The 22,013-nt window shown below is 33.0% G+C and overlaps 1 protein-coding gene across 3 annotated transcripts in view; it reads right to left on the bottom strand.

Annotated features, from left to right (window-relative positions):
* PIK3CB (phosphatidylinositol-4,5-bisphosphate 3-kinase catalytic subunit beta) overlaps window positions 1-22,013 on the bottom strand; it is a 167,081-nt gene that overhangs the window by 62,158 nt on the left and 82,910 nt on the right. For all 3 annotated transcript variants that reach the window (XM_016151202.2, XM_016151204.2, XM_016151203.2), the window contains exons 5-8: window positions 14,835-15,058; window positions 5,828-6,007; window positions 3,221-3,391; window positions 2,268-2,345 (exon numbers count right to left, since the gene is read on the bottom strand). In XM_016151202.2, the coding sequence (XP_016006688.1) occupies window positions 2,268-2,345; window positions 3,221-3,391; window positions 5,828-6,007; window positions 14,835-15,058 (653 nt within the window). The remainder of the gene's footprint in view (window positions 1-2,267; window positions 2,346-3,220; window positions 3,392-5,827; window positions 6,008-14,834; window positions 15,059-22,013) is intronic.

Genomic DNA, 22,013 nt, shown 5'->3' with positions numbered 1-22,013 from the left:
AAGATTAAGATGAAAATAAGGACATCTACTATGATGGTTCATATGTCAACTTGATTAGGCCTTGGGATGTCCAGATATTCTGGGTGTTCCTGTAAGTTTTTAGATAGGATAAACATCTAAATGGAAGACTGACTAAAGCAGATTACTTTCCATAATGTGGGTGGCCCCAATACAATCTGTTGAAGAACTAAACAGAACAAAAAAGCTGACCATTCTCTGAGTAAGAAAGGCCTGTCTGATTAACAGCTTTTCTCTTACCTTCAGAGTAGAGCTGAACCAACAGCTCTTCCTGGGTCTTGAGCCTGCCAGCCTTCAATAGGAACTACACAACAGGATCTCCTAGTTCTTAGGCCTTCAGACTCACACTAGAGCTAAACTATTGACTCTCCTGGGTCTCTAGTTTACCAACAAAGCCTGCAGACCATAGGAGACAACCAACTCTATAATCATGTGAGGTAATTCCTTCAATAAATGTGTCTGCATGTGCATGCCTATGTGTACATGTGTGCGCGCGCGCGCGCGCACACACACACACACACACACACATCCTATTGGTTCTGTTTGTTTCTCTGGAGAATCCTGACTGATATATTCACTCTCATTGCTTTATATTTAACATCATATTGAAGGTCTCAGCCAAACAAAAGTTTTGAAAGAAGAAAAGTTGCACACCCCTATTTTTTTTCTTCTTCGGATTTTTTTTCAACATTGTACTAGAGCTCCTAACCTGTGCAGCACTTACACAGAATAAGGTGTATCTATAAGAAAACCATGTCATAATTACATTAACTTACTTACATTCAACTGTATAACCCCACTGGAAAAAGAGTTGGCAAGGCGAGACTACAGAACTAGATGACATGGAATGAGGGATACTTTAAATAGTACACATCATTAAGACCACTACTCCTAAGAACATATAACCACAAGTAATAGAATCAATCCAGTTTGAAAGAGCTGAAGGAAGTTGGCAAAACCTATGGAAATAAAATGTCACTGACAAAGACATAATATATAATGGTATATATATAAAAAATACTCCATATGACTTGAGGATAGATCTACCTATATGTGACTTCTGCCTTTAGGAATATATTATCATGAAACTCTATTGAATACTTATGACTAAGATGAACTATAAAGTAAATAAATCAAATAAATCAAGTTCTAGAATAATGTATATAATATCACTTTTTGTTTAACAAACCAACCAATCAGCAAAATAAACAAAACTAAACCCTTTCAATCCCCAAACCATATGTTTATATGTATTTGTATAAATATGGAGGTCACTCAGTAACCTTAAATCCCATATGATCACAAAAAATGAGTAAGAGAGATCAGTAGTTTTTTTCTTGTTTATGTTTAGACTTTTTTTTATCTATTGTAATAAGGTCATACTTTTGCAATTGAAAAAAATTAATAAGAAAATTTTTAATTAAAGGAAAAAATAAAATTATCACTAAAATAGAAAATGAAGGCTAATTAGCATAAGCACGTTCATTAAAAATTCAAATCTAGCTGAGACTATAAGAGTAAAAAAGCCCTTATTTTAATGACAGCTACCCAAAGAATCTTTAATGTCCATTTACAAAAGCAAGCCATTGGTAATCTTTGGCAAGGTGTTCCTGAATATATCTCCATGCCAGCAAACATCTCAAACTAAATGAATCTCTTTCTTAGATCACAAAACTATTCACTTAATTTCCTGCCAAGCAAAATAGGAGAAAATGCATGCTTTATACTTTGAGACAAAATGCCTTGTTAAGCCTTCACTTAATTGTATGAGGTTGTGCAATAAATCTCTATGTGTTAACAACTTGTGGTCTGTAATGCAGTCATCTATTTTCTTCCAGGAAATGGTATTACATTTTCTATGTTCAGCAGTTTAAAAGAAAAAATAAAGCCTGAGAGAGGAGGCTGGGTGCAGCTCTAAGCAAGGCTGAGAAAGGAGAGTAAGCCTGCATACAAACATGTGACCTATAGTTTCAGTTTAAATTTCACTTGCTAAATTCCTGATCTCAGGCAATGTCTTTTACATAATATATACTGGAAAATGTCATTCTGTCCGGTACATCACCAACTAGTCAAAGAACACTTTAAAACAATAATTCTTAATTGTCTTAAAATAAATTGCCATATTTCTATCTTATGTAATTAACCAAAACAGGTAAAATTTAATCTCCAATGTTACATTCATTGAGCATATCAGTAAGTTATTCAAATAATGAAGCAGGTAACAAATTCAAATCTTAGTAAGTACTCACTTTTACAGTTTCTTCTGTGTTAAGTTTATTTCCCTTAACCAAGACAATTTGGAAAGGGTTGTTATTTTCCCAAACATGCTGTAAGAATGAAATAAATAGAGTATTTTAAGAAAGACATGAATATTTTATGCTAGTAATGAAATCATCTTATCAGTTCTCATGTCCACTCGCAAAATAATGACAACAGACCTCCAAACTAACAACTGAAAGTCACAAATATTAAATTAAGCATCATGACCACCAGCACTTAGTTCTCTTGGCAAAATACAGGCAGCATTCAAATACTGCTAAGAGATTTACTAAATTAAATACCGAAACCAAATAGCTTTGAATAAATTAGAAATAGATCATTTAAATTAATATACAGATAAATTTTAATCATCAAGGAATGGCTAAACATACAATTTGTTAAGACTGAATAACTTTTTTTTAAATGTTAATTATTCCCATCAACGCAAACTTAAAATTTGCTTTATACAAATGTATTACATTCTTGAAAAAATGATGCCTTCGATACACTTAAAATCTAAAAGTATTCAATAAGACAGACAAATTATAACACAAACACTATCATAGCCAAGCTGATAGAAATGAAATGTACCAGTAAATTAACAATTTCTGCAAATCTACCTTTTCTACCTTTTTGCTATGTCTCAAATTGCTCATTGAAGTCCTATCGTTAGCTCTAAACTCAAAAAATCTCTAATTTAATGGTGTTTTGCTTTGGCACCAAAAGATTACCAAAAATATAAAGGCATATTTACAGGTAGCTTGAGTAAAAAAAAAAGATAGTAGCTAGACAGATAATTATTGATAAATGGTGATGGGTCTTTGGCAAATATGCATTGGTTTTCACAGAAGCAGAAGCAAAGAAAATATGTGAGACTTAAGCATACAACCTAACAAAATCACATGCTTCTTCGGGTTGTCAAAAGTTCACACATGAAACTTACAGAAATAATTCGAGTTTTCTTTGGTGGTAAAGGAAGAGGAAGGTTAGATGAATTTCGATTTATGGCAGCCTCTATGGCAATCATTTCCTGTTCATACATCTTTTTGATCTTGCAACATTCCACAAGTATAAAATGCGGCAAGGTCCTGTTCATTACACAGTTTCGGATATACTAAAGTGGTAAGAAACAATAAGATAAGGATATTCATCCAAATACTTAAATCAACAGAAGAATAAAATTAAGCTGAATAACACGATATCAAATGCACTATGAAAGTACATCTTAACTTGATGTCAAGAATATGAGGAATTAAAATCACAACATAAAAAAGCTACCATTAACTGAACATCTAAGGACATAAGAACTGAGCTAGACACTTCTTATATGTTATAGCTAATCTTCATAAAAACTGTGAGATTATCCCCCATTTAATAGATTAAAGAACAAAAATCAGGATTAAGTTACAGACCTAGTATCTTTAAAACCTAGATTTAAATCCACCTGCCTACTTGTTTTTGTTGTTGTTTATTTGCTAACCCTTAAAGTAATATGTGCCTCAGACTAGATGTTTTGTCTTCTCTTCTCTGCACTTAATACCTGAGAGTTTGACTAATCAGCACAGGGGCAGGGCTTTATCATCATAGACAGATATCACAGTGCGAGCTTTCCTCAATCAGTCAGGAAAGGTGGACGTGTATGTAGTACACATGTGACCATTTCTTAAGTCCTCGAGTGGCCAACTCATACTTTCCCATGGATCTTTGAGGTAGACCTGGTATCTTTTCAGCACAGGTCTCCCTCCAGGCAACCTTACTGTCTCCCAAGAAAAAACCTACCAGCCACCGCAGTTTAGTGCTCTGTTTTATTTCTATAAAACCATAATGACTCTCCAGAGGCATATAAAAAAGGGGGCGGTTATTCACATTACCAAAGAGTCCTAACAAACTGAATAGAAATCAAATGTATTACTCAAAAGAATAACATTCCTATAAAATTATGAAGTGTAATTTCATGTATTATATTCAATTCAGAACCGCTAAAAATATATTTTTTGAAATTAAAAAAAAATTTCCAGACTGGACGATAAGTGGGAGATACATGATACTGTGATAAATATATTGACTGAAAACTTTTCAATAGGAGAGATATTATTCCATGCCCTTCACATTCCTTTGCCTACATTTATATATTGTCTCATGTGATCTTGTACAAAAACATATGCATGCCTTTATCTTTCTTTATAATAACCAATTTTAGTGTTTGGAAAAATAATATACCTTTCCCTTATCAAGATACGATAAAAGTGTTAAAGAAGCAGGAGGCTACTTAAAAGATAGCAGAACACGAAGGGAAGAAATCAGTACTTTTATGCTCCCATTGAGCACTTCCCAACTTTCTTCTTCCTCTCACGTGCTACTGTTTCAAGCACAACTCACAAAGCTGTGCACAGAAGTTATAACTCCTGTTAGACTCTCCACCTACTAAAGCACAAGAATTAGAAGACACACCAAAACTCTAAAAGCAAAGGTGTAAAATTCCCTGTTATTGGCTAATAAATCACAGCTTCTTATTCTCAAATATCACTTAATACTTGGCATGCCTGTACTCCTCTTTCTTAAAATAAAACAAAATAACAAAATACAAATAAAAATGATCACATATTTTTCTAAAATCTTGTTACTCTTTATCTATTTATACAAGTTGGCACTTAGCCTATTATTCTTTATGTAATGACCATTTTTTGTCTCCAAATGTAATTTCAACAAATATATCTCCAAGTCCTTTGAAGGCAAAGCCAGGATCTTACCCATTTTTAAATAGCATACTTAATGGTGGAGAAAGGAGTATTGCACTGTACATATCTTATTTAAACTCCACTTTATTCCAAAAGTAATCTGAGGCAGTTAAGCGCCTTCCATAAAGCATATAATCAGAGAATTTATGATTAAATGGTAATAAATATCTCAAAGATTAAGGCAAGCTTTTGAGAATGGTCATACCCATGTTTACAAAATTCCTACTACATTGGAAGTAACAAAAAAAGGTAGGGGAAGGGAAAATATACATAAAAATATTAGAGTGAAATTGAAAAGTTCTCTGATACACAGTGATAATTAATATTACTTTACCTAGTTAACTGATAATCACAATAAGTTTTTATACAATTCAATTAATGCCCATTTAGTCAAAATATTTTATTTTACTTCCCCTAGAATATTTCATATCTAAATCATTATGTTTCTATAATGAAATAGTAGACGGTTATAACAAATTGTATTAAGAATTCATAATAGACAACATTATAACACTAGAACAACTCAATCAAAAAGCAGAATGAAAGCATAATATATAGATACATACATAAACATATATAATCATTATGACAAAAAAAATATATAACTCCAAATAAAATGACAAAAACATGCCAAAATGTTAACAATGGTTATCCTCGAAGTAGGTAGGATTATGGGCATCTGTTATTTAATTCTGTACAATATGCTCTAGGTTCCACATGTTCTATTGCAGTAATATTTTTTTATCAGAAATTTAAATTGTTAAATATATACACACACCCTTCTCTCGTAAAATGATAGTTAATACACATACCTGGAACTGAATTAATGGGTGATCACCAAACACATATTCTACTCTCCCACTGACTTGCAAAACATAGTCACAGGGGCTAACTTCATCTTCTTTCCCGTGAATAGTCAAACGTTTTTGGATTGCCAATTCATTTACTTTGATGGGATTCATATTAGGAGATACTTGAAAACTAAACACATCCTAAAGAAGGGGGTAGAAAAAAGTAGCAATTTTATATTTGTGCTAAAAAAAAAATCACTCTTTATATATGTACTTACACTACTACATTTAAACAGCCATACATAATTTTTACATATGTATATCCTTTACACTCAACATTCCAGTAAATTTTCCTATTTTCTAAGTAAAAATGTGCCCATGTCAACTTTGTTAAGATTTCTGATCATCTGTAATTCATCTTACACTATACCAAATAACACAGTCTTCACAGATCACATTAATATTTAACTAAAGATTACTAATATTTAAAGTTCCTCATCAGGTAGTTTATCCCAGTAAATATCTTTCTTTCAAAACGTTTAAAACAAAAAAACCTGTAATTGTTCAGATTTAGTCTGTGTTAAGTAAAAAATTATATCTTGTTACTGGTAAGAGGAGATCTATACTTTATACCAATTAACCCATAAATTAACAATTCTGATTTTACAAACATGTTAAAAGAGATGAAGAAATTTTAATTGTTGAAAAATGAAGATATATATAGTTGAGATGGAATATTATTAAATTCATTCACCATAAATCTCAAAGGTACAGAAATTAAAGATTATTTAATAATACCTGAATCATCTCATAATCCAGCAGAATAATTTCCCACCATATGATCATATATCAAAGATTTAAGAAAGCTCTCTATTTCCAAGGCAACCAACTACTACTTTGGGCAATTATGATTATTAGAAAATTCTCTATATTTGACCTAAATTGATTTTGCAATATTTTCTACCAAATTAATTTAAGTGACCTCCCTCTTCCACAAAGTATCACAAATTCAAACTTTTAAAACCTAAACCTACTGGGTCTTCCAATGTACTTTCTCCAGTATTTCTACCCTTTTGTCTTGTATTTTCTATATGAGTTTGTGCCATGTGCATCAAAGCACTGGAGCTAAGATCCACAAAGTCACTCGAGAAGTCACATCATTCCCCTTTCCTCTCCCACCTCATCTCCCAATAACATACCAATGATCTTATATACTAAAGGTTGCCAATTGTCACCTTCTTTCCATCTCTAGTAATGATCTCTTCTACTTAAACTCTCTTCAATGATTCTTTAGATCTCTCCTAAAGAGCAACATAGCTTCTGATTTGATCTCCCTACCTCTTGCACTATCCACCTCAAAACGACTCTTCACCCAGGTTAGAAAGTAATCTATCTTTAAAAGAAGAGCTCCAAAGATATTCTCTTTTTTAACATAACACAAACAGTCATAATTGTCTAAAGCAGTGGTACCAAATAGAACTTTCTTTAGTAATATAAATATTCTGTGCTGTCCAGTACAATAACCATTAGCCACAATTGGCTCTTGAGAACTTGATTTTGTGGCTACTGCACAGAACTGAATTTTTAAATAAAATTAAATATACACATGAGGCTAGTGGCTACCATATTAAATAGCACAGGTCTAAATGATAAAGGCCAGGCTCCTTTATATAAATTATTCTGTGATCCCCATCTACTCTATTTTACACATAAACTCTTCAGAAATACAAACCTAAAGAACGATCTCATTATCAGAGAGCATAAAACCTATAGAAAACACAACTGCGCTTGAAAAACTACAGGTATTAAAATTAAGTCAGAAAATGGAGCAAGTATGGTTAGTGTTTTTCAAGAATTAAAAGCGGCTTGAAAATGAATAAAGAGCAAGTGTATCTGAGGAAAACTCAAAGAGAACAAGGAATACAACATATTATGTAAAATTTTAAATTCAAAATAAAAGAAAATGGCAAATTTAAAAAGATTTTAAAAGACTGACAATATCAAGCATTAGCAAAGATGTAGGGAAATCAACCTCTCAATATACCATTGGTAGGAATGTAAATTTGAAAAACTATTTGGTAGTACCTATTAAAAACCGATTATGCATGTATACCTAATTCTGTTCCTAGGTGTATGTGTATGTATGTGTGTGTGTGTGTGTGTGTGTGTGTGTATGCAATGGAAATACATAAATCAGCATTAGTCTATGCAACAGCAATGTTGAACTTGATCTACTGTGTATATACATGTACATACATGCATGACAAGTGAAATTTGAACATGACTAGAAGTTAAGGATAAAAAAGTAAGCACAGTAAAACAAAACAAAAAATGAAAAGATAAGCCACATATTGGGAGAATTAACAAATTAATGACAAAGAATCACTAGCCTCAAAATATTGAGACCTTCAACAAATCAATAAAAAAATAAACAAACATAACAGAAGTACAAATGTTTCAAAAATGTGAAAAGAATCATCCTCGCCAGCTTTAAGCAAGATGCAATCAAGACAATGGAATCTATATAATGGAATTGTATATAGTACCAAGAACTCCAACCTTTCCTCCAAAGGCCTATCTTAATCTCTGGATAATTAAATTTATGTGTTGTAAAGATGTAGTAGTGAGACATCATCACCTTTGTTAATTTTCTCCACATAAACTGTTAACTGGACTGATCTGATCAGAATTCAACTTGACTGGTTCTTCCTATATTTCAGTTTTCCAACATCACTTTCATATACTTGAGAAAATATTACGTCTTTTATGAGACTTGTAATTTTCCTGGGCAATTTGTGACGTATTGTCCAATACTTACCAAAAGCTACAGATGAGAGACTATCTAACAAATACACTGGGCGTATGGGTGGGAACGGGGGGGGGGGGGGGGATACAATTCATTACTGACTATGTCTATATCATCACAACTGTGGTTATTCAGATAATGGCTACTCAGGAGAGGAAATACTTATTCTTGAGAGTTTTACTCTACATGCTTCATGTTCCTCAATTTCTGCTCATGCTTCTGATACAGTCTCTGGAATTCTACCCCTCGCCCCCCCCCCAAATACTCGTCGTTTCTTTTTCTTCCCTCCATCCCCTAAAACACAGGAGACTATTTCAAATTACTCCTCCCTTTGTTGACAGAATTATTTCATACACCTTAAGTAAAAAACAAGTTTAAAAGTGCTGCTTGGGTTTATCAGTATTCTTTACAATGAATCTTGACATAAAAAACAAGGCATCTATTATCTGGCCACTGCGGCTACTGTTTTGTAAAATTGAGACACAATAGTTCCATATTTACCTTGCTTAAGAGCCATGTTCTACAGCTGGCTGATATGGACTTTGTGGTCATATAAAGCTCTGCATTTTTCACAGAAATTGCTGCCTAGTTTTCCCGGTACAAATTCTGGAAAATTATTTTTAACCTAAATGAATACCTTGTTACATTTCATGTCATTTTTACTTTAGTGTTCACATGCTGCTTTTCCAATGTTGGTCATCAGCAGTGATGATGAAATGGCCAAATGAGAATTTTGTAGAAATGGGAGGGGCAAAAGAGAAAATGCATATACGATGGTTGCCAAACATCCTTTATTCTAATTCTGTCATTTCTATATTTTTGGTGGTAAACTTTTATTTATTTATAAAATAGTGCTGATAATAAATTATGGTTCTGGATTTCTAAATCTGAATTTAGTCTTACTTGCTATACTAAATTAAATAAAAAGCTGTATACTTTATTTGACTTCCCATAATTCTTTAATAATTTTTAGAACATATAGAATTTAATAAAATTGTCCATATACTAGATCACAAATCTAGCTTTTACACATACCAAAGATTCAATATCATACAGAATATATTCTCCAATAACGATCCAATTGTGAGATATAAATAACAAACACTAAAAAAAAACCTTCTGAACCATTCAGCATTCAGTGATTCAAAAATCTAGCAATTTAAGCAAAAAAGCAATTAATACTAGGAATTAGGTGATTACAAAATTGTTGAAAGGGAAAGAGAAGTGAACATCAGATGGTGGGGCTTCCAAACTCTTACAGAACAAATGACCTGAGTATAACCGCTTTGACCTCTGCCACAGGCAGCAAGATGGGAATCAGAGGTTGTGCAGGTGGGGTCCTGTGACAGTCTGTGGTGGCACTGGGACTTCTAGGTTGAAGACAGACCATCAGGCTGCAATCCAAGGAACAGGAAGCAGCCACTGCTACTGTTGCAACTGTCTCACCACACCCACGAAGCCAGGGACTGGACATAAGATCCTAGAGTTTAGTGCTACTACGCTCAAAACTAACTCTGAACATTCAAAATTAGAGATAAGACACCAGAATGCTAATAAAGAAAAACCATATATGCTGTGACCTTGCTTGTCAGTAAGATAATGTTTACATCTTTTTAAAAACATAACTGACATATAACGCTTAAGTGGAAGTTTAAGGTGTACAATGTGTTGATTTGATATATTGCAAAATGATAACTGTAAAAGCTTCAGTTAACACGCCTATCACTTCATATAATTACTATTTCTTTTTTTGTGGTGAGATCATTTAAGATCTACTCCCTGAGCAACTTTCAAGTGTGTAATATGGTATTATTAACTATAATCACTGTGTTATACATTATATCTCCAGAACTAATTTGTCTTATAAATGAAATTTGTACTTTTTTTACAGCTTTATTGAAATATAAGATAATTATATTTCATTCGATATTCAATTAGCTGCTCACATTTATACTGTACAATTCATTTTTTTTTCAATTACAGTTGGCATATAATAATATATTAGTTTCAGTTGTACAGCACAGTGATTAGAAATATGTATCTCAAAAAGAGCTCACCCCACTAAATCTAGTACCCGTTCCCCTTACATATTTATTACAACATTGTTGACTATTTTCCTTATGCAATACTTTATATCTCTATGACTATTTTGTAACTATCCATTTGTACTTCTTAATCCCTGTGCCCTTTTTCACTGTCCTCCAACAACCCACCTCCTGTCTTGTATCCCTCAAAATATTCTCTGTATCTAAGAATGTTTCCATTTTTGTTGTTGTTATTGTTTATTTTGTTCTATAGATTCCACATGTATGTGAAATCATGTGTTATTTGTCTTTCTCTATCTGACTTACTTTACTCAGTGCAATACCCTCTAAGTCCATCAAGGTGCTAATTTGCCCATCCCCTTCCTTATAGTCTGTGTGTCTTTTAAACTGAAGTGAGTCTCTTGTAAGTTGCATATGTATGAGTCTTGTTTTCTTATCCATTCAGCCACTCTTTTTTTTTTTTGGTTGGAGCACTTAGTTCTTTTCTATTTGAGATACTTCTTGACAGAAATGTAGTTATTACCATTCTTTATTCCTGTTTTTAATACATGTTTTTTCTTCTTAAAGAAGTCTCTCCAACATTTCCTGTAATACTGGCTTGGCGATGATAAATTCCTTTAGCTTTTTCTTTTTTCTTTGGTCTTGGAAGCTCTTTAATTGTCCTTCAACTCCAAATGATAGCTTTGATGGATAAAGTATTCTTGGTTGTAGATCCTGGGTTTTTATCACATTGAATATTTTGTGCCAAAGCCCTTCTGTCCTGCAAAGTTTATTTTGAGAACCAGCTCCCGGTCTTATGGGTGCTCCCTTGTAGGTAAATAATTGCTTTTCTCTTGCTGCTTTTAACGTTGTTGTATTTAACCTTTGGAATTTTACTTATAATGTGTTTTTGGTGAGGGCGTCTTTCGGTTCATCTTTTTTGGACTCTCTAAGCTTCCTAGGGTTGTATATTTACTTCCTCCACCAAGCTAGGAAAGTTTTCTATCATTATTTCTTCAAATAGGTTTTAAACTTCTTGTTCTTCCTCTTCATCCTTCAGGTACCTCTATGACACAAATATTTTTACATTTAATAGTGTCCCATAGGCTCCTTAAATTATTATTATATTCTTGGCTTTATTCTTGCTGTATTGATTGGGTGTCCTTGGCTTCCCCATTCTCTGTATCAGTGGTTCGATCCTCTTCTTCCTCCACTCTGTTGATTTCCTCTAATACACTCTTCATCTCAGATAATGTGTTCTTCATTTTTGACTGGTTCCCTTTTATAATTTCTATTTTTATGTTTTTTAACTCTTTGTTAAAATTCTCACCCTACTTCATCTACACTTCCTTTAATTTCACTGAGCATCTTGATAACCAGCGTTTTAAATTCTGCATCTGTTAGATTGCTTGACTCCATTTTTCCTGGATCCCTGTTCTGTTCTCTTATATGGCTTCTGATTCTTTGCCTTCCCATTTGGCTGCCTTTCTGTGTCTGTTTCCATGTACTGAGCAAAGCTCCTAAGTCTCCCGGTCTTATTAACATGGCTTTTGTGCATTAGGTGTCCAGTGGCACAGTTCTGAGAGGGGTTCAGCTGCAGGCCAAGTTTAGTCCCAGCCTGTGCCCCTCCAGGGCCGCTTATTAAGATTCGGCAAGCAATACACAGAGGCTGTGCTTATAGTTACCTCAAAAGGCCACATGAGAAACTAAGGTCAGCTGCCACCAGTGTGGACCTTGAAGCTGCTCAGCAAGAGGCACAAGACTCTTCAAAGACACAGCTGGATGTAACTTGGGGAGGGCTGGGAGTTGAGGGAGGCAAAGTTTCCAGGAATCCTCTGAGCAGAGTGACCTGACCTCTGTTATCCAGTTTGATAATGTCTCAACTATGGTGGCACTGGGTCAGCACACTGGGAGAGGCAAGGGATCAACAGAGGAACAATGGATACCGCAGGCACTTCTGCCTGGGAGAAAGCCTCGCCTCCGGCCCTCACTCCGACAACTCAGAGTCCTCCTGTAAGTCTCTGGTGCCCCCTGAACAGCCAACCCAGCACTAGTGCTCAGAGTGTGCAAGTCGGTCACTGCAAAAGTCCAGCTGTGGACATGGCCACTTTAAGAAAAATATCTGCAGCTGCCAGCTGCCACTGCCCTAGCGTCTGTCCCACTCAGCTGCTCGGACTGGGTAGCCTTGTGTCTTTGCTCCCTCCTATCTCCTCCCATTGCAGGGTGATTTCTTATTTCTCTCCTTAGTTGAAGGGCTTCTGTTCATCTAGACCCCTGGTGACTCTGCTTGCTGCTTGCTCCATGTTTCCATCACAACTTTGATTTGGTTGTAAGAGGAGATGAACAAAGCCTCTATCACCTATGCCATTTTCCTTTGATAATTTAATAATTTTACTAGTCTATATAATCTAAAAGTCTGGGAACTTTTGTTTTAATCCCTGGGGAAATATTAAGTCAGAAGGAATGGAGACTAAGGAGAGATATGATAGCTACATTTCTACTCTCTGAATATCTGGCATGTAGAATAAAGGGAAGATTGAATGGGTTCTTATCCAAAACAGGAAAGTCTAACCAGATGGGCAAAAGTCACAGACGCTCATTTAAATTTTAAAAAAATTTTAATTCCAAATTCAAAATGTAAATGTGTGCTTGCCCACAGTGAAAACGTGCTGCTCCAGAAGGTAGCGTGTTCCCCCTAGCAATGGATGTATTTGGTTAGAGATATGCGATATAAGACTTGGTGAAAATAATTATTATATTATAGAAAGAGTCTGACAACATGATCTCTAAATTCCTTTCAGCTTTAAATTCTGACTGCTTGGAATCCAATAAGATTTCCCATTATCTCCATTACTCTTCTAACTTTAAAACACTTCTTTTCTCATATACTTTATTACAAAGATGATTACATTAAAATCTGTATGTCTAGTAGGGAGATCTGACCATATGTAATGAATTTCAGACCGATCTAGAAATTCAGACTTACCTTGAAAACACTGAGCCACTGTTTTCAAGTTAAATTCTGATCACCTTTTAACAGTAAAATTCCCTATTCCTGATCTTCAAACACTGTAGAATCCCCTAAACAGTATTTTAAATTTGATCTTGACATATTAATATCTGAATCTTGGCATAAACTGAACTTTAGTCTCAATATATCTCAGGATAAAAATATCCTTTGTAAAATAGATATCTTCTTTTGTAAAATGCCAGAAGGCAGGATCCTTTTTTCATGTTTGTCCTAATACTTAGTAACATGTTGTTTGAAAGGAGATAGAACCATAAACACTTGGATAAAATTGTGGCTCTACCACTAATTTGTGCCAGGAGGTCTGGCACAAATAACTAAACTTCTCTTCAGTTTCTTCACTGTAAAATAAGAAGACAACACTTTATGGAGTTGTTGTGAAAAGTGCCAAATATATTAAAAAACATTTCATGGCTCCCAGCATAGTATTAGTGCTCAGTAAAGAATGGATATAGATACGAATTTTGTCATTGTTGTTATAGCAGAAGAACAAAACAAAATATCCTTTAACTCCTACCTTAATTTAAGGCGGACTCTAGATGATAAATAACAATGTTTGATACAAAGACAATAGCAGTAATCTAGTTTGTAAAATTACTCTGAATATTCAGATATGGATTAACTGAATATACACTCATTATAATGCCCAATTCCATATCAGTACATAATATGCATATTCATAGAAAACAAATATAAAAATATAGAGAAAAAGATCATTTAATCAAATCTTTCATTTTATAGACAAGAGAAAAAGCACATGAGAAAATAATATTCACACTAAAGAACATTATCTAAATAAGGGTTAGCAAACTTTTACTGTAAAGGACCAGGAGTATCTGTCATATATTCTTTCTTTTCTTTTTTAACATCCCTTTATAATATTTTGTTTTTGTATATCCTATTAAAAATGTAAAAACCATTCAAAAACAGTAAAGTTTACTGACCCCGATCTAGACTAACAAACTACTGCACCAAAAAAATCATTTATGAGCAAACGATGTGTCATTTTAGATTACTACACATAATCCTAAATTTATTTCTATCTTAAATATAAAAATGTTCTTTGTAATGTTTAGTAGGTGAGCAAGAGCCTCTTCTGAGACTGGAGCTGCATTCAGGTGAAAACCACAGATTTATTACAAAGTATTTCTTAAAATAATATTACACTACCTGACAATTTTCAAAATGAATAGCCACAATGAGCTTTCCTCCATAAAGCTTATCTTCTAAGTTTTCAAGAATGGATGGTTCATGTTCTGGTGGATATGTTTGCTTTAGCCAGTCCATCCAAGACAATCCCACAAGCGACTGAATTTTTTCCTCACTCAACTTGCGCATTTTTATTCGGAATTCATTGACTTCAGGATCCTTCAAGGCATCAAATTCATGTAGACCTAAACATATTTGTTAAAGGTGTCATTTTGAGTAGCTAATAATAATAAAAGAAAATACAAACTATATTCAGCTAAAACTTATTTGGATAATTAGGTTTTATCAAGAAAACAAAACAGGCCTGAAAATATTTTTAAAAAATCAAATAAGTAAAATAATAAATTTCATGTACAGAAGACAATTATACAATTTAGATTTCTAAAGAATACAAAATTGAAACCTCACAAAAAATTTAATTGGTTACCACTTTTATAAAGATATGGTTACCAGTTTTACAAAGATACTCACTGAAATCCACAGTACACATTTAAAACCACATATAAGAGATCTAGTTTTTCTTATAAACTGAGTCACATTTGAAATATCTGAAAAAAGCTAAGAATCTGAAAACTTTCCAAATACTGTATTAGTAGAATACTTTATCCTGAAATTACCAGAGGCCTAAAACTCAAGTTATGATTTAACTTAGATTAAACTTTCAATTTGCTGTGTATTTTCAACAATGATCACAGTATATCAATTAGTCAAAAAGGTCGTAAACATAAAATTATGTTTGTTGTACTTAAGTATGAACACTTAAGCAGTGAAGATAACTATATATAACTGTCTTATAAAGTTATGATTATTCTAATAAATGATACTAGAAATATAAAAAAAATAAACGCATGTAAATTTTTATACATGGCTGACAATACCCTGTGGAAGAAGGGATAGAAACAGGCATATTTATTTAACATTAATTAGAATTTATTTAAAATGTATTAGAATTTATATACACACATTCACACATACATATACATCCTTCATCTTCGAAACTGCACCAAAAGGAATTTCAACCTGAGAGAAGCTGGACCAAGCAAAGAAAGACAAATATGCTTGCAAACCAATCATATAAGATGCCCAGCTTCTAGTGAACCAACCTCCAGCTTCCTACTGCCACAACTTCCAATCAGGCATATCTTTTCTCGGCGTAAAACTTGAGTCAATAGCAAACACAAAGTCTCTTTACTATAGGAAGCTCTGAGTAAATAGTCTGTTCTCATTTAGTGGTCTTAGTTTATTTCCACAAACCTCTGTACAAATAATATAAGTATAAAAATGTTCACTGAAATTGTTTATAATAATTAAAAATTAAAGAGCTATAGTTAATTATTAAGACCTGATTTAAAAAAATTAAGATACATCCATATTCCATTACACAGTAGTACAAGTGATAAAATGAATATATTAGATCTATTGGTCAATGTGTTAAAAGCCTCAGAGATAGTAAGTTTAAAAAGGAGGGAAAGAATGGGTCTCACGAGATTCCTTTTATGCATATTCAAAAGCAAGAATATAGAATATGTATAAACTTTGTTTTGGAAAGATGCTTGAGGGGACAATATTAATAGCATTTCATGGTATTGGGGAACAGGAGGCACAGTGAGACAATCTGTTACTTTTTATTCCACAAAGCTATTCAATACCATACCATTTGAATGTATAGTACTTGAATACATGCATGTCATCAAGGGTTATCTAGAGAGTGGACTTATCTGCATTCTTTATTTACATTTATGTATTAAAACAATTATTATTTGAAAAATAAGAATCAATTTGTAGTATTAAATATAGGGAAATAAAAATGTTTAAGTTGTATAACACAGAAAAGGTAAAATCTTGAAGGTACAAGATGATTTCCTAGTTAGGTTTAGTTCTGGAATAAAAATACATTACTCTAAATCATATACGAATGGACTTTAATTTAGGAAGACCAGCTGAAGCATCTTTTTCTGCAGCAGTGTTCAGACAGACGCTTTCTACTCACAGATAATAGGTATTATAGGTTAAGAAAAGGGAAATGAGTCGCTTATATATAACAAAAATTAAACTCTTATTCTCCCTTTATCTACTTAAAGTCATGTCTAATTTACTTTCTAAATATTACTCAACTCTATTTACTTCTTCCAGTTACTCATGGACATCATCATCCCTTTCTTAGATGATGACTACAGCAGTTTTTCACTAATTTCTCTACTGCCAGTCTTAATCCCTCTAATCTGTCCTCCATTATCCAACTTGAATAATGTTTCTCAAATAAAAATATGATTGTTTTAGAACACTTCATCCAAAAGCAGCATTCTTTTCAAGTGCACATGGAACACTATACAGAACAGTCCACATGGTAGAACTCAAAAGTCACAAAATAAATTTAAGATGATATCATATCAAGAATCTTCTCTGATCACAATGGTATAAAACTAGAAATGAATTACAAGAAGGAAACTAAAAAGCACACCAACACATGGAGGCTAAATAACACGCTACTTAATAATGAATGGGTTAACAATGATATAAAGAAGGAAATCAAAAGATACCATGGGACAAATGAAAATGAAAATGCAATAATATAAAATCTATAGAACAGAGCCAAAGCAGTTCTAAGAGGGAAACTGCTAGCAATACAGGTTTACTTTCAGAAATGAAAAAATCTGAATAAGTAATCTAAACTTACACCTAAAAAACTAGAACAAACAAAACCCAAAGTGAGTAGAAAAAAGAAAATAATAACTATCAAAGCAGAAATACACAAAATAGAGGCTAAATGAAACAAGACAAAAGATCAATTAAACCAAGAGAAAGTTCTTTGAAAAGATAAACTGAGCTCATGCTTTGGTGCTGTTAAGCCCCACACTCTCCGCCAGTTAATAAATTCTCTTTCCTCTAAAAAAGAAAAAAGAAAAAGAACAGATAAACAAAATTGATAAACTTTTAGTCAGACTCACCAGGAAAAAGAGACCGAGCTCAAATGAATAATAGCAGAAATGAAAGAGAAGTAAAAGCAAACACCACAAATACAAAGGATTATAACAAAATACTATGAACAATTACATGCCAACAAATTGGACAACCGAGAAAAAATTGATAAATTCCTAGAAACATACAACCTTCTAACAGTGAATCAGGAAGAAACATAAAATCAGAGCACAGCAATAACTGCTAATGAAAGTGTATCAGTAATTAAAAAACTCCCAACAAACAAAAGCCCTAGACCTAATGGCTTCACAGGTGAATTTTACCAAACATTCAAAGAGGACTTAATAATACCTAGCCCTTTCAAAATATTGCAAAAAATTGAAGAGGATGGAAGGCTTACAAACCCATTTTACAAAGCTGGCATTACCCTGATATCAAAATCAGACAAAGACATTACAAAATTATAACCCAATCAATACCCCTGATGACTACAGATGCAGAAATCCTCAAAATATTAGTAAACTAAATTCAGCAAAACATTAAAAAGATCATACACCGTAATCATGTTGTATTTATTCCTGGGATGCAAGGTGGTTCAACATCTACAAATCAATTAATGTTATGAACCACGCAAACAATATTAAGGATAAAAATCATATGATCATATCGACACTGGAAAAACACTGGACAAAATCTGACTTCCATTTATGACAAAACTCTCATCAAAGTGGGGAAACAAGGAACACAACTCAACATAATAAAAGTCATATATAACAAACTCATGACTAATATCATAGTCAACAGTGAAAAGCTAAAGTCTTTTTCATTAAGATCAGGAACAAGACAAGAATGTCCACTTTCACCATCTTCATTCAACTTAGCATTAGAAGTCCTAGCCACAGCAATGAAATAAGGAAAAGAAATAAAAGGTATCTAAGTTGAAAAGGAAGAACTAAAACTGTCATTATTTACTGATGACATGATATTATATATGGAGAACCTTAAAGAATCCACCAAAAAAACTATCAGAACTAAGAAATGAATTCAGTAAAGTAGCATGATACAAAATTAATATTCAGATCAGGTGCATTTTTATATACCAATAACAAGCTATCAGAAAGATAAATTAAAAATACAACCCCAACTGCATTACAAAGAATATCTAGGAATAAATATAACCAAGTTGATAAAAGAAAACTCTAAGAAAATACTAAGACGATGAAGAAAGAAAGTGAAGAAGATACAAATAAATAGAAGGATACACCATGCTCAAGGATTAGAAAAATAAACATTGTTAAAATGTCCATAATACCCAAAGCAACCTACAGATTCAATGCAATGCTTACTAAAATCCCAAGGTCATTTTCACAGAAATATAACAAACAATCCTAAAATTTGTATGGAAACACAAAAGACCCCAAACAACCAAGGTGACCTTGAGATAGAACGAAGTTGAAGGTATCACACTACCTGATATCAAACTACACTACATGTCTATAGTAATCAAAATAGCATGATACTGGTATAAAAAGAGATATAGATCAATGAACAGAATAGAGAGCCCAGAAATAAAACGACGCCTATGTGTTCAATTAATCTATGACAAAGGAAACAAGAATACACAATGGGGTAAAGATGGTCTCTTCAATAAAGGATTAAGAAAATTCGGCAGATATATACAAAAAAAAAGAAACGAAAAGAAACTAGACCGCCTTCTTATATCATATACAAAAATAAACTCAAAATGGATTAAAGACTTAGATGTTAAGACTCAAAACCATAAAACTCCTAAAAGAAAATTTAAGCAGTAAACTCTTTGACATTGTTTTCAGCAATATGTTTTTGGATATGTCTCATCCAGTAAGAGAAACAAAGGAAAAAAATAAATGAGACTACATTAAACTAAAAAGTTTTTGCACAGTGAAAGAAACCATCAACAAAATGAAAAGACAACCTACTGAATGAGAAAAGATATTCGCTAATGATACATCCAATAAGGGGCTAATAACCAAAATATATAAAGAACTCATACAACTTAAAACCAAAAGAACAAACAATCTGATTTAAAAACTGGCAGAGAACTGGAATAGACATTTCTCCAAAGAGGACATACAGATAGGCAAAAGACATATGAAAACATGTCCAACATAACTAATCATCAGGGGAATGCAAGTTAAAATCACAATGAGCTAGATATCACCTCACACCTGTCACAATGGCTATCATCAATAAATCAACAAATAAGTGTTAACAAGAATGTGGAGAAAAGGGAACCCTTGTGCACTGTCGGTGGAATTATAAATTGGTGCAGACACTATGGAAAACAGTATGGTGGTTCCTCAAGAAATTAAAAATAGAACTACCATATGACCAGTAATTCCACTTCTGGGTATTTATCCAAAGAAATCCAAAACACTAATTCAAAGCAGCATTATTTACGATAGCCAAAATATGGAAGCAACGTAGGTGTCTACCGATAAACAAATTGCTGAAGAAGATATGATACATTTATACAATGAAATATTATTCAGCCATAAAAAAAAAAAGAATGAAATCTTACCATTTTGAGAACATGAATGGACCTAGAAGGTATTATGGCTAAGAGAATTAAGTCAGAAAAATACAACTACCATGATTCCACTTTTATGTAGAATCTAAAAAAAAAACAAAATAAATGAACAAACAAAACAGAAACAAACTCATAGATACAATGAAAAAACTGATGGTAACCAGATGGGAGGGATGTTCAAGGATGGGGCAAAAAGTTGAAAGATATTAAGAAGTACAAATTGCCAGTTATAAAAATAGTCTCAGGGATGTATAAAGTACAGCATAGAGAATATAGTCAATAATATTGCAATAATTATGTCTGGTATCAGATGGGTACTAGACTAATTGTGGTGATCACTTTGTAAGGTATATAAGTACCTAATCACTATGCTACACATACATGCTGTAACTAATATAATATGTCAATTGTAATTGGAAAATAAATTAATTTTTTTAAATGCAAATCTGATCATGTTACTCTCCTACTTAAATCCCTTCAACAGCTCCCAAGTGCCCTTAGGAGTATGTCTCCACTTTTTATATGGCCTGGGTGGCTCTTCATGCTCTGAAGATGCTTGCATCTCTGGCCTTCCTGCTTGTCCTAGCTGTCCCCCTAAACAAATCATAAGCAATTTCTTTTATTCCTCGAATAGGCCATTTTCTCATACGCCACTTGTTCTAGTTTTTCATTCTTCCAACTGCTTTTCACTTGTTCAATTCCTAATCAGCAGTGAAGGCTCAGTTTAGCTGCGTGACCTCTAAGAGCCTGTCCCTGACTCACCCCTGTGATTTACTGCAATGTACACATTGTATTGTAATTGTCTATTTCCTGATCCATCTTTCCCACTGGATCATGAGCTCAAAGCAGACAAAGACCACATCACCCAAGTTAACTGCTGTAGTCCAAAATATAAACACTCAACAAACTACAATTAAATTGCAATTGCTACCGTGTTGGTTATTTTTATCAATATATTACAAATAAAGAATTCTGTTCACATAAGTGTTAGAATCAACTGAGAAGTACAGATTTCTTTAATTCATCACAAATTCACTGAATCTCAATCTTTGAGAATCTGCTTTTAAAGAAACTGATGAAGCTTGCATCTAGGAACCACTACAAAGATCTCTGAAAAATAGAAACTGCTGAAAATAAGAAGTTAGGCTGTGTAATTTAATTTTAAACTCAGTTAATTTGCTACATATTTTCTGGTATGGCACTGTGATTTAACAAACCTTAAATTTTAGGATAAGACTACTGTATAGTTCGCAAATATTTTAACATTAAAAAAAAAATACTGAGTGAACAGTGTCTTCATACTAAAGATATTGTCAAAATCCCGCAGACTACATGTTTACTTCACATTAAGATAGGTCACAGTTTTAGATACGTCAGGAAAAATAACGAAGTTTTCAAATGATTTTTTCAGGATGCTAATAAGATGCTCTAATCAACATTTACTACTGGATGTTTGGAGAAATTAATTCAAGGGTGACATATGCCTTCATTATAGAGAATAATCAGAACCCAAACAGTTGCTCTATAAATAATAATTTAGAATTAAATATAAAAAATAAAATGATCAGGGACATATTTAAGAGAATGTATTTTTAGACTCACAAGGGCAGTTATGTCTGTAAAGATTCTATTGTTTTCTTTGGGGAGGCGGA

Source organism: Rousettus aegyptiacus, unplaced genomic scaffold (assembly GCF_014176215.1).
Source record: "Rousettus aegyptiacus isolate mRouAeg1 unplaced genomic scaffold, mRouAeg1.p scaffold_m13_p_4, whole genome shotgun sequence".
NCBI lineage: Eukaryota > Metazoa > Chordata > Mammalia > Chiroptera > Pteropodidae > Rousettus > Rousettus aegyptiacus.
This window is presented reverse-complemented; position numbering and strand designations above follow the sequence as displayed.